Source organism: Megalopta genalis, chromosome 17 (assembly GCF_051020955.1).
Source record: "Megalopta genalis isolate 19385.01 chromosome 17, iyMegGena1_principal, whole genome shotgun sequence".
Classification (NCBI taxonomy): domain Eukaryota; kingdom Metazoa; phylum Arthropoda; class Insecta; order Hymenoptera; family Halictidae; genus Megalopta; species Megalopta genalis.
Genome location: NC_135029.1, coordinates 1397703 through 1410046, shown reverse-complemented (window position 1 = coordinate 1410046; position 12344 = coordinate 1397703). Strand labels below are relative to the sequence as shown.

Genomic DNA, 12344 nt, shown 5'->3' with positions numbered 1-12344 from the left:
AATATCTTTTTCGACTCTCTTCCGACTTTCTAATCTTATTGAAAGGAACTTCAATTCTAATTTAGTTACATAACAATTTAAGAAATTATGCTCACATTATTCTCCTTTATTTGATTGTGCCATTCGTAAATATTAATGTTACATTTCAATTCCACCAATTTATGAAAGAGACTTTCATAAAAAACTAGACTTTTCAACAAATTTAGAATAATAACACATACATAAATGTGGAAGCGGGTTAATGGTACCACATAGGGATGGACGATTCTTTAAAAAAGATCGATTCTGAATCGCAACGTCAAAGACCAATTCACTAGGAAATCGAACCGTGAAAAATCGATTCCCTGAAAATCGATTCGAAAAGAATCCTTCGAAATACTATTTATATCCGTATGTATAGTACATGGCTTATTGTTTTATCATGGGATCTGATTTTGTAAATTACTACAATTACTATTACAATTATTCCAAGATTACTGTATACCACAATTATTGTTAATTCTTCATTTTTTCAAGTTCCAAATAAATATACCAATCTAATTTAAAAGTTAGTACAGCACCTCATCATAAGATACTGTAATCAGCATTTCGCGCGATAGTGTTGTAAATGCTGTACACTTAATATTAAAATACTTCCTCTTATATTGGAGAGAGAGAGAGAGAGAGAGAGAGAGAGAGAGAGAGAGAGAGAGAGAGAGAGAGAGAGAGAGAGAGATAGAGATAGAGATAGAGATAGAGAGAGAGAGAGAGAGAGAGAGAGAGAGAGAGAGAGAGAGAAAGGAGATAGGGATGAGAGGAAGAGATAGATAGTGAGATAGAGAGAGAGAGAGAGAGAGAGAGAGAGAGGAGAGGCAACACATGCAGTCGGTGTATCTTGCGGCATCTGACTGGATCAACCGGTACTCGCGAGATATGCGCCATTTCTATTATAACGGTCCGCGAATGTAGAAAAGAAGAAGAATTCGCGCGAGCATCGTGCCAACCGTTACCTCTTTGACAGCGAAACGATACTTTCGAGCGCCGCTTTGGGATACTTTCTGCACGTGCACCTTGCGCAGCCTAGCCGCGTGCATGAACCCATTTGCGTCGGACACAGAGTTGCACCGCTGCTCGCTCCAATAATGGGCAAAATGCATTCGAAAAACCATTCGAATGACAAATACCGTGGAAACGTGCGACTTCACTTGCACTCGAACGCCCGGCACATTGACAAACTGCTTTCCACGATTGCGCAACTGTTGTGAATATCTTTATGCAATTCTCTCTTTAACGATCACTGCATTCACACCGTTCGTACACTGGCATTTTGATACATAAATATGGCGAATTATAATCGCATCCGGCTAAAAATATTTAGAAAAATACTGGAAATCGTTGACGAAATATTCTTATTTGTATGAAATAATATTTGTATACGTGTGTGTTAAAAATTTATGCTGTGGTAATCGAAAATTATTAATTGAAATGTTTTTTTTCAGATGTGTTGAAAATTATTATTTGAAACGGTATTTCGTGTTTCTAAATTTCTATCAATTATTTGACATTCTATATTTCTTACGATTAATATTTATGAGAGAAGATAAACTTATAGTAAATGTACAAACATATATTATTTTGAAAGATAAACTTTTTATTATATTTCTCTTAATTAATGATTGCATTAGATCATTAAGTATGAAATGCATAGATCTTTTTGCATTTAGTAATTATACATATTTTTAGTAACACATAGTTTCATTCCACGGGCAATAAAGAAAATATTTATTTCAATTAAATATTTCAGGTTCATATTGTGAAATCTATATACACATTTTAAATACGTATTATATATTTGTAAAATAAATTAGATATTTCAACCAGTATTTCATTTAATACAGAAATAAATTACAGTTGAAAGAAATAGTATTTCCAAATATTTATATTTCTGTGTTGAGATATTTTTACCCAGATTTGATAATGATGCATAAACGTTAGATTGTGAATTTTTATGCACATTCTCAATTCAACATATGTCACTTTACAAAAATTAGAATTAGAAAGGAGTTTCCTTTGTCAACTAAAATAGTAGTCATCGGAAAAAGAATTTATACACAGATGTTATATATCTTTGTTAACTTATGTTCTCTGTTGCAGCTTAAAAATCTACACATGCGATAAATCTATAAAGATCCGCAGCCTAGTAACCACTGTTTTGAGATCTTGAGATATTAACAGTAAGGCTATTAACTATGGATCTTCACGCAAAATAAAATTTTTAAATAGATTGAAAATAATACAATGCTATTTTGAGATATTTTTAATAAAGAATATTCATATGTGACTGCACTATTCGGTAAATGTGTGAATATTTCAGATGCATATCGTCATTTCCTTTCCACAAGGTGTGCCATTTCCTAATTTCTTCTACAGGATGTCCCATAATTATGCTAACACTCGGAAAGGTCGCGGCTTTGTTTACGAGTTATTAATAAAAAATAAAAAAACAGTTACCAATGAGAGGCGAGATTAGCTGGCGCGGGGCGGTCAAGCCAACGAGCAGTCGAAGCTCAGTTCCGCTCATTGGCTCGGCCACCTTGCGCCAGCCGAACTCGTTTCTCATTGGTCACTGTTTTTCGTTAATAACTCGTAAACAAAGCCGCGGATACATTTTCGCTAAAGAAAGAGTTATTTCAAATGACCTCAGGAATTATCCCTTTCTAGGTGTTAATATAATTAACACGTTCCGTGCCACGTGTACCATCCATGGTACACGCTTGCATGTTTACTTAGTGAACTGAACAAATTGTTTACAAGAAATTTAGAACCGAAGAATCAATTTCCACCGCAAGAATGGGCGTTGATAAGTTTTTGTTACGTTGTTATGTGTACGAGAATTAATAATTGCACGTAATACATCAAGTTTTAGTCAAATATCAAAGTGTGAAGATTCGAGTAAAAAAAGCTCGGCACGGAACGTGTTAAGGGACATCCTGTATATCGATACAATGTACCAAGAACGAATGAACAATTATTTTTCTGACGTTTCTTAACTGAATGAAAAATCAATAATGTACTTGATAAACAATTCGGAGATTCCTAAAACAATTCTTCAATCTATAAACAAACGTTTGAAAGCTGCTTGAGTTTATTGCAACATGAATATAAATATCTACCCTGCATAACAGTTTTTCGAACCTATAATGCAAGCCAAAAGAAATTGATATTATCGCATAATACTTTTTCTACATTTCTTTGAGATCGAATCTGACGTAACTCAAGATATATTGAACTTGGTTTCGACAAAGAGGGAAAAAAATTAATTGAAATCCGAAACGATCATTTCGGTTTGTCGCTGCCTTAGTAATTGATCACCTATAGATTCCGTAATGCCTCATTTTCTGGGTAATTACGATATCTGGTTACTGCTTCCCTATACTTAAGAGAATAGAATACTTTATTGTGGCTCACCTCTGGCACCGTCGTTTCGTACGGCGTGTTAATGAATATCGGTGCGTTATCGTTTATATCCGACACGCGCACGATCACTGGTATCGTTCGCTTCTTGTTGGTCTGCTTCACGGTGCAGCTTAACTGTAACAACACGAAAATTCATATTTTCACATGATGGTGTTCTTCTACAATCGATTGAAAATACAAAGGAAAGAATTAGAATGCTTTGTAATAGAGAAGAGACTAAAAGTATAAAAATTCGCAAACTTGAAAAAATGTGTGGCTAATATGAGACGCAGTTTGGCTTTAGCAGAAAATTTATTTTTCATGCCGTTTTTACAAAACTGGCGTATAAAATTAGCGAATCTTAAACTTCATTGGACGCACTACACAATGGTATTTATGAAAATAATTGTACACTTATTGTTTTTAAGATTTTTGTAATATATAATCGAACTCTTTCAAAAACTCTTCGAAACGCACGGTAGATGTCCCTATTTCGGTGCTTTTAAGCCAATTTTTATCTTGCTAAAGCTTTTATTTCAGCATCAATTGAAATACTCTAATCTTCATTTAATGCAGTGAAACTATATTTCGACTTTTCAGACATTTCTATCTTTAGAAATATCTTTTTGCGTGACGGAAATTAGTAATTTAATAACGTTTTTAATGAAATAAAAATATATACGTATATATTTGACTCTGATTCTGTGACATTTCAGAGCCTGTGTTCATAGTTCCGTGCCCCATATTTCTGTGCTTGATCATACTTTTGTGTCTGTCATTTCTGTGTCTGCGTATACTTCTGTGCGCCCTATTTCTTTCTTGTGGGTATCTCTTGCAATTACTCAGCTCCTTTTAATAGCATTCCCGATCTATTTTTCTTTTCCCATAATATTGTCTCGAAAATGTGATTAGGTTTGATTACACGGTATAATACAATAGAGCACTGAAATACATGAGAGATAAAATATCATCGTGTATATTTTTATATTTATAAAACGAAACGAGAAATAGGGTCAGATTTCAGAACATGAGAGAGATATATCTCTTTTTATCGTTGTTAGTACGAAATGAAATCACTCTTACTATCTATAATAATATACGCTTTATACGACGTAAAGCATACTAATAAAATAACTTATACGAAAATCTTCAGCAAGCGTTTGTTACTATTTTTGACAAGACATATAATACTACCGAAACTCGTCAGGACCGTTGCAGCATCAACTGAAGAAATATTTACTACATTTTAACGAACAAAAAAAAGATATAAATCATCAATTTATATACTATTTACAATTTATATAAAACTTTTCTTTTTCTATACGTTTTTAATCCGGGGGCACGGAAATTGAAACATTTTATGGGACTACTTTACGGATATGGTTACAAAGAAGTGTCGACGCGACACTCGGGACGTCTATAACGGAAATAAACTACGATCTCGTATTAGCTAACTTTGTCCTATAATTTGCGGGGTAAAAAGGTGTCTCGGGTAAAGAAAGCGTCGCGCAAATTGAGGAACGGGTGTACCTTTATCTGATATAACGAAACGATATCGATCGTCGTGGAAAAACGGGCGTAATTCGTTTCGGTTTTTCCAGGCCGAACGACAAAAATATGGATCGATCGGTGGCACAGTTCTTTCCTACCTCTCTATTCCAGGTTTTTGCGTTCGTAATTCTTCCGAGTGAATAACACGCGATACCCAGAGTCGCAAAAAAAAAACGTGAAACAGCGTAATTCCAAAGAACACGTACGTGATCGCTTGAAACCAGTGTTCGCGGATTGCGATCTATCGGAGCCGATACTTTCTACACCTTTAATTTACGCTATTAAAACGATTACCGCACAAATTGTTACGATCGGAATCAATTTTCCCTTCTCCGGACTGCTCGCCGAGCAACGGCGGCCGGGAGAGTACACGTATGATTTTCCAGCTGTTCGATTTTATCCGGCCAATTTGCGAAAACGGTAAATACGGGCGATCCCTTATGGCACCGGAGCGCTGCTCTAGACCTTTCACATTCCTAGTAGCACAGTGTCATAAGAGACAACGCGCATTCTCGGATGCCAATATGGTCAAGGAGAACGGTACCCCGTATCGTGCACCATCGCAATTATCTGCAGCCGTTTGTCTGTAAATTCAGCTCTACGTTGGATTGCCCGACATGTACCTGCGCTAACCTATAGAAATTATAGTAGCCTCCTGTCGACGCAACGCATTCGGCAACAACATATTTGACATGCTGATCGCGGTGGTCGCAGCGGATCGGCGCAGCCAAATTGTTTAACACGCTCTCGCCGCCGCCATTCGTTGCGGTGAAAGTAACTAATTTCGGCAAGCAGCGCAGCATTCGTTCCGCAACATGCGAATGAAAATTTAACGAAGCCGCAAATTCTCCGAATGTTATTCGGAACTTTATTGTACTACATTTTCCATAAAAACACGCTGGGACGTACTACTGTGATCAAAAAGTAAGGTGAAATTGTCATTTAAAACTTCCGGGCATTAGGAAGGCAGGTAATTTTTTTTCCTAGGTTGGTAGGACTGTCTGTAACATTTGCCAAGCGTCTGTTTGTCAAAAGGTTTAATTATCTCCGAGTTACACGTGTTTTTGTAAACAACCAAAAGTGAATTTTTCGATTTTTACAATGGGTGATTTTGTTGAGCAAAGAACTTGCATCAAATTTTGTTTGCGGAACGAATATTCTTGTGCGGACACGTTGAAAATGTTAAGGAAGGCCTTTGGTGATCAAACTATGGCACAAAAAAACGTTTATAAGTGGTACAACAAGTTCAAAGCGGGCCGAGAACGCGTTGAAGACGAACCGCGCTCTGGACGACCGTCAACGTCTACCGACGAGGGCCACGTCCAAAAAAATCGAAGATTTGGTGCTTGAAAATCGTCGACTGACAATGAGAGACCTCGCTGATAGTGTTGGAATATCATTTGGCTCAGTCCAAACCATTTTGAAGGATGATTTGTGTCTCAAACGCGTCAAGTCTCGATTGATGCCATGTCATACTGCATTGGTTCTTCGCGACTTTTTTGCCAAAAACTCGACTCATATCGTTCCGCAACCACCGTATTCGCCTGATTTGGCTCCGTGCGACTTCTGGTTATTCAGCAAACTCAAAAAGCCGATGCGGGGACGCCGTTTTGACACGATTGAGGAGATAAAAACCGAATCGAAGAAGGTCTTGAAGGCTATACCGGAAAAAGACTATTCCGACTGTTTCGAGGACTGGAAAAAGCGTCGGAAACAGTGCGTTTTATCGGACGGGGATTACTTTGAAGGGGATGAAATTGATTTGGAAGAATAAATAAAGAATTTACATTTTATAAACAAGTTCACCTGACTTTTTGATCACAGTAGTATGCTGTCGAGTAATCACTTTCAGCGATGCGTACAATTAGATGACAGTGTAAAATGAAAACTATCGTCGTGGTGATCAGTAATCATTAGACTGCGGATTTTGTGCATTTATGGCAAAAGTGAAATTTGAAAGAGTGAAAAGATTGAAGAAACTACGAAAGCTGTCACATTAATTTCAACTTAGTAAAATTATTTAAAGAAGAAAAACGATAGCATCTATGCCCTGCAATCGATGCAGACAATCTTTGTTTTGCATAAAGATCCGAAGTTTAGTGATTATTGTACTGCGAGTCTTTATATAAAAGAAAGGGATTCTAAAGGGTTTCTAGTTTAACATGTGCCGTGTCAAGCCGTTTTAGCTCGACTCTTTACTCAAGTCAATTAATGTTTTAGCTAAAGGTCGATATATTGTATTAAATGAGCTTACATGTTTTGTTCTATACAGCATTTTTCTAATGTCGCAATTCTTTTGGTAGAAACATAATTATCAGTCTTAAACGTGTTAAAAGGTATATTTTTTTTGGAGCGTTAAATAAATATGCAAGTATGTACCATCGATGGTACACTTGGTGCGGAAAGTGTGACAATATGTTTAAATTCTTGTAATGTTCTTACCGCTTTGTACTCTCTACTTTTTCTTACTATCACTTACATTCGACTGTGGTCAGTAATTGAATAAATGATTATGTTTTTTGTGACAAATGATCGTAAATTCATTTCTATGTATAAAGTACAGAAATTCGCATTCCAATTATTAGACTGTGGAGTTTCATGCGAAATAAAAACTGTTCGCATTAATTACGAGATACAGCAATTATATACACATTCAGTTTTCTTGTTTGGAATTTTACTGCATCGATAGGAATACACAATGCGACAATTAATTTCTAAGATTGGACAAATAAAGCGCGATAGAAACAAAATACACAAAATCCCATGTTGTTTTATTCAAAATAATATGTTCTTGCTGCAATGTACTTGTTAGAACTATTCGAAAGGGATTCGAATGCATGATTCAGCTCATTTTGTGGTATTGCCTGTAGTTCCCGTGTTGAAGCTGTTCGGTTGGTCGGAATGTCTTCGAAAAAGCGCCCTTACAACTTCAATTTCAATTTTGGAAATACAAAGAAGTCGCACGAGTCCAACTCAGCTGAATGTGGCGGATGATTGAGCACAAAGATTTGATTTCTGGCAAAAAATTGACGAAGAATGAGTGACTTGTGAGATGGCACGATATCGTGCAACAGTGTCCAAGTGTCTGGATCTGGTTCGAATCGTCTCTGGCTTGATGTTCATGGCCGCTTTCATCATTCTCAGTGAAGCATTGCGATCACTCGCAATAAAATTACGTACTTTTTCGATCGTTTCAGGTTTTCGAATTGAAATTGGCCTTCCCGTATGTTGGTCATATTCAAGCGATCCTTTACTATCCAGAAATCGTTTATGCCGCGCAAAAACATTTAAATGACATGAACAAGCGTCGCTATACACTTGCTGCATCAATCGGAATGTTTCTGATGCACTTTTACCAAGTCTTGCGTTCAAGTTAATAACCGCTTTTTGTTCCACAATACAATTTCAACATCGATTAAACACTTAATCAGGAAGAACTGTCATAATTTTGTCATTTATCATTCGATTGGCATGAACTTAGCTGCTTCAAACAGACAAATCATTGACCTTTCAAAGGATGCTGACGCTCGACAGATGTCGCCACTACTTGCTGAGGTGTGGCAACAATCTTAAAAATTGTCACACCGCGAATAATACTGTTCGTAAATTCTTTAAATCTCTCCACTGTTCTGCATCTAAATTACTCGTTTCTCTCGTAAATGTCCAAAATCCGCAGTTTAGTAATAAGCAACTAAATAACTTCAGATCCTTACAGATTTCTCTTGATCAATTTATACTTGAATTCAATACTGAAAAAGTTTTGCTAAACAGAAAACAAAATACAACGTTTAACCATATTGTGCTGCGAAAAATCGGTCATACTGTAAATTGTATGCGCCTTTTACCCCATACATGTTAAAATTGTATATAATAGGATCAACGATATCGACCGTTTTCACTTTCACAGCGCATCGCAGCGGTTCGATAAATGAAGTTCGAAATCAGTGAAAACTCTGTCGTGCGGAAATCATAAGCACGTTCTGCGGAACGATGAAGCAATTAAGAAAGCGAGCATTATCATAAAAAGTGTTCGGACCGCGAGCCGTCGTTTCTCTCGTTAGAATTGTCATGAATAAAAGAGCGTTGCAGCCGTACGTCTAAGCCGTAACTGGAGTATCCGCGATGAACTCAGCGTTCCGACTTTCTTGTAACGGGCAACGTCTGTCCGCGAACGAAAAGTGTGTGTCGAGAAGATTAGACAGCACGCTGGAAATGCGTCGAGCGGTACACGACCGTTGCAAATTGGAAACGATCGCGTTCTCCAGCTGGTTGAAATTTTTCGACGCAGCTGCGGTCTCACCGTTACAGAAATCTCTCCTCGGAGCGTTGGCAGAAGCGGTCTCCCGGCAATTCGAGGCGTTGCAAAACCGATCGAACGGAATGGAAAAAGGAATCCGGAGTTGTCTAGTTCGGTCGAAAAGTCTCGGTGCTTCCGGTTTCGGCGTGGCTCCTCATTTATCGCGAGCAGCGACGGAAAAAAATTATATAGACGAGTAACGAGATTCCTTTCCGAGAATCGGAGGGTTCTTCTTGCGTCTCGTCGAGATGCAACGGAACGGTGCCAAGTGCGGAATCGTTCGTTTGCCTCCGTCCCGCGGTACGTTTCCCTGGCAAAAAGCTTTTTAAATGAGCACGTCGCCGGTTCGCCATCGCGTCGAGGAGAACTCGGCCGTAATTTCGCGCGTGACCGGAATCGCTGTTACTTACGATAACGAGAGGATTTCGTTGTAAAAACGACCGATCGTCGGACAATCGCGCATTCAATCACGGTCATTAGCGATTGTCAGGTTTAAAGACTTTATCCGGCATTTTTTTTCTCCACCGGTGCAGTCTATTTAATCGAAATCGAAAGCTAATGGAATACCATTAAACTCGCACGAACCGCATGGCCGAACGTGGAATTGCTCGGTGGACAACGTTAGGACGCAAGACGAATTATGCAATACATAATAATTCGCTCGTTACGCAGGTGATCGCTTAATTTAATTTGCGGCGAAAAAAGTTCCGCGACATTTGGCTCTGTTCAAATCCGACCCAGATGCTACAGATCTTGATTTAACGAAACAAGCCATTATTTTTCCTGTATGCGACGCCGAAAATGGTCTCCTCGGCGATAGAAGCGAAGGTAATGACCGGACTACGGATTTTATGCACTTTTGACAAAGTGACTAGGTGAAAAATGAGATTGTGAAGTCATGAGATGGATTTGAGAGTATTTATACAGGGTGTCCCAGGTTTTAATGTTCAAACTTTGTCAGTGTATTCTATGGCACGAAGTGAGAAAAAAATGTTATATAAACATAGGTCATATAGAGCTTCATTAACACGTTCCGTGCCGAGCTTTTTTTACTCGAATCTTCACACTTTGATATTTTACTAAAACTTGATGTATTACGTGCAATTATTAATTCTCGTACACATAACAACGTAACAAAAACTTATCAACGCCCATTCTTGCGGTGGAAATTGATTCTTCGGTTCTAAATTTCTTGTAAACAATTTGTTCAGTTCACTAAGTAAACATGCAAGCGTGTACCATCGATGGTACACGTGGCACGGAACGTGTTAAGAAGTTATAACAAAAATTCAGAATAAGAATAGTAATCAACTTGCTGTTACTGCGAGCATTGGCTTGAATAGATCAGCACATGCCGTGTGTTTATGTAAGCTGTGTTTATTAATACATTTCAAAATGTCTACCGTTGTTGACAAATACATGATTGACATGGATCGAAGATCGAATTTATGAACGTGCGAATTTCATTTCATCGAACGAATTTTTGTTATAACTTCTTAATAAAGCTCTATATGACCTATGTTTGCATAACATTTTTTTCTTACTTTGTGCCATAGAATATACTGACAAAGTTTGAACATTAAAACCTGAGACACCCTGTATATTGTGTACAACCTATCAAAATTGTTAAAAGAAGAAGGACATTTTTGTTTGACTTACGTTTCTTGCAGTCGACTTTGACAATTTTTATTTTGCATCAAAATCTACGGTCTGGTAATAACTAAACAGCGTTTAGTTTAAATAACCAACGGAGTTTATTCAGTTATGAGAAAAGTGTACGCATAAAATTAAAAACAGTGAAACATTTGAAGAATATGAAAATACTGTTGTATTATGTTCAGCATATTACGATTATTAAGAAAAGAAATAAATGTCTATTTATTTATAGGTATCTTGCAAATCATGCAAACAACTTTTATACTACACAAAAGTAAGCGGTCTAGTAGCAACAAAACTCGTTACGTATGAAGGAATATTAATATAAAAATGAACAAGCTCATTTTTCTGTTATTTATTGAATTTAAAAATTTGACACTTTGAGAAGAGATTCAGTCATTCCCAAGTATTCTATATAATTTGTTGACACTGTCCATTATTATTTTCACAAAAAAACAATTTATTATGTCATATTTGGTAAAAGCATACGAATATAATTAATTTTATGAATATTTCTCTCAAATATTGTTAGACCCTTTTATCAAATTCTAACAGGATATACAATACCATACTTTGTTTATAATTATCATAAAGCATATTCATCCGATAATTATGTTTACAATTTTCTCGAAAGAAATCGAATGTTTTCAAACACAATAGAATGTGTTAACATTGTCCATTATTATTTTCAAAGGAACAATCTATTATATCATATTTAGGCAGGAGTATATTTAGTTTTATCAGTATTTTTTTACAAAGATTGTTAACCTTTCTATCAAAGTCTAACAGCATATACAGAACTATATTTCGTTTTTAATTATCACAAAACATATTCATCCAATAATTTTTACGATTTTCTAGAAAGCTTAGACTTTGCTAGAATTTTGCTTACAATTTTTGTAAAAATTTATGCATCGATTGAATGGTGATTTGTTTACATAAATTAGTTCTTACTCGTTTAAATGTATATAATAGCTCGCGGAGTACTAATCAAACGCGAATGTATCATATTTATTCACAAATCACTTTTGATAACAATCGATTTCAAGCACGTATAGGGATTTGTGCATGCGTGTACATGATCTCCTTGCGCATGTGAAGGGGGAAAGTAGAGTGCAGTCCATAATGATTCCTATCGATCGGATCACGTCATATGCCAAGTAACTAAAAGCGACAAGCATCATTGGAATGTGTTTGAACTCCTCGTTCGATTGAAAATTCTCGTTAGTACAATGTTGGGCTGTTTATTAAAATTGTTTACACTTTTCTTACAATAAGTCCCTATTAAATTTATTTCAGTATGAAGCTAATTTATGCTGCAGGACTATACACATTTTCTTTTATAGCGAAATACATTTTTACTGCAGCGGATGTGCGGAAAAAGATGGAAGTTATTTTATACCAG

The 12344-nt window shown here is 36.6% G+C and overlaps 1 protein-coding gene across 1 annotated transcript in view; it reads right to left on the bottom strand.

Moving 5' to 3' along the window:
• Positions 1–12344, bottom strand: part of Cad99C (cadherin 99C) — a 381342-nt gene that overhangs the window by 84610 nt on the left and 284388 nt on the right. The window contains exon 5 of the mRNA XM_076527266.1: positions 3448–3570. Coding sequence (XP_076383381.1) covers positions 3448–3570 — 123 coding nt within the window. The remainder of the gene's footprint in view (positions 1–3447; positions 3571–12344) is intronic.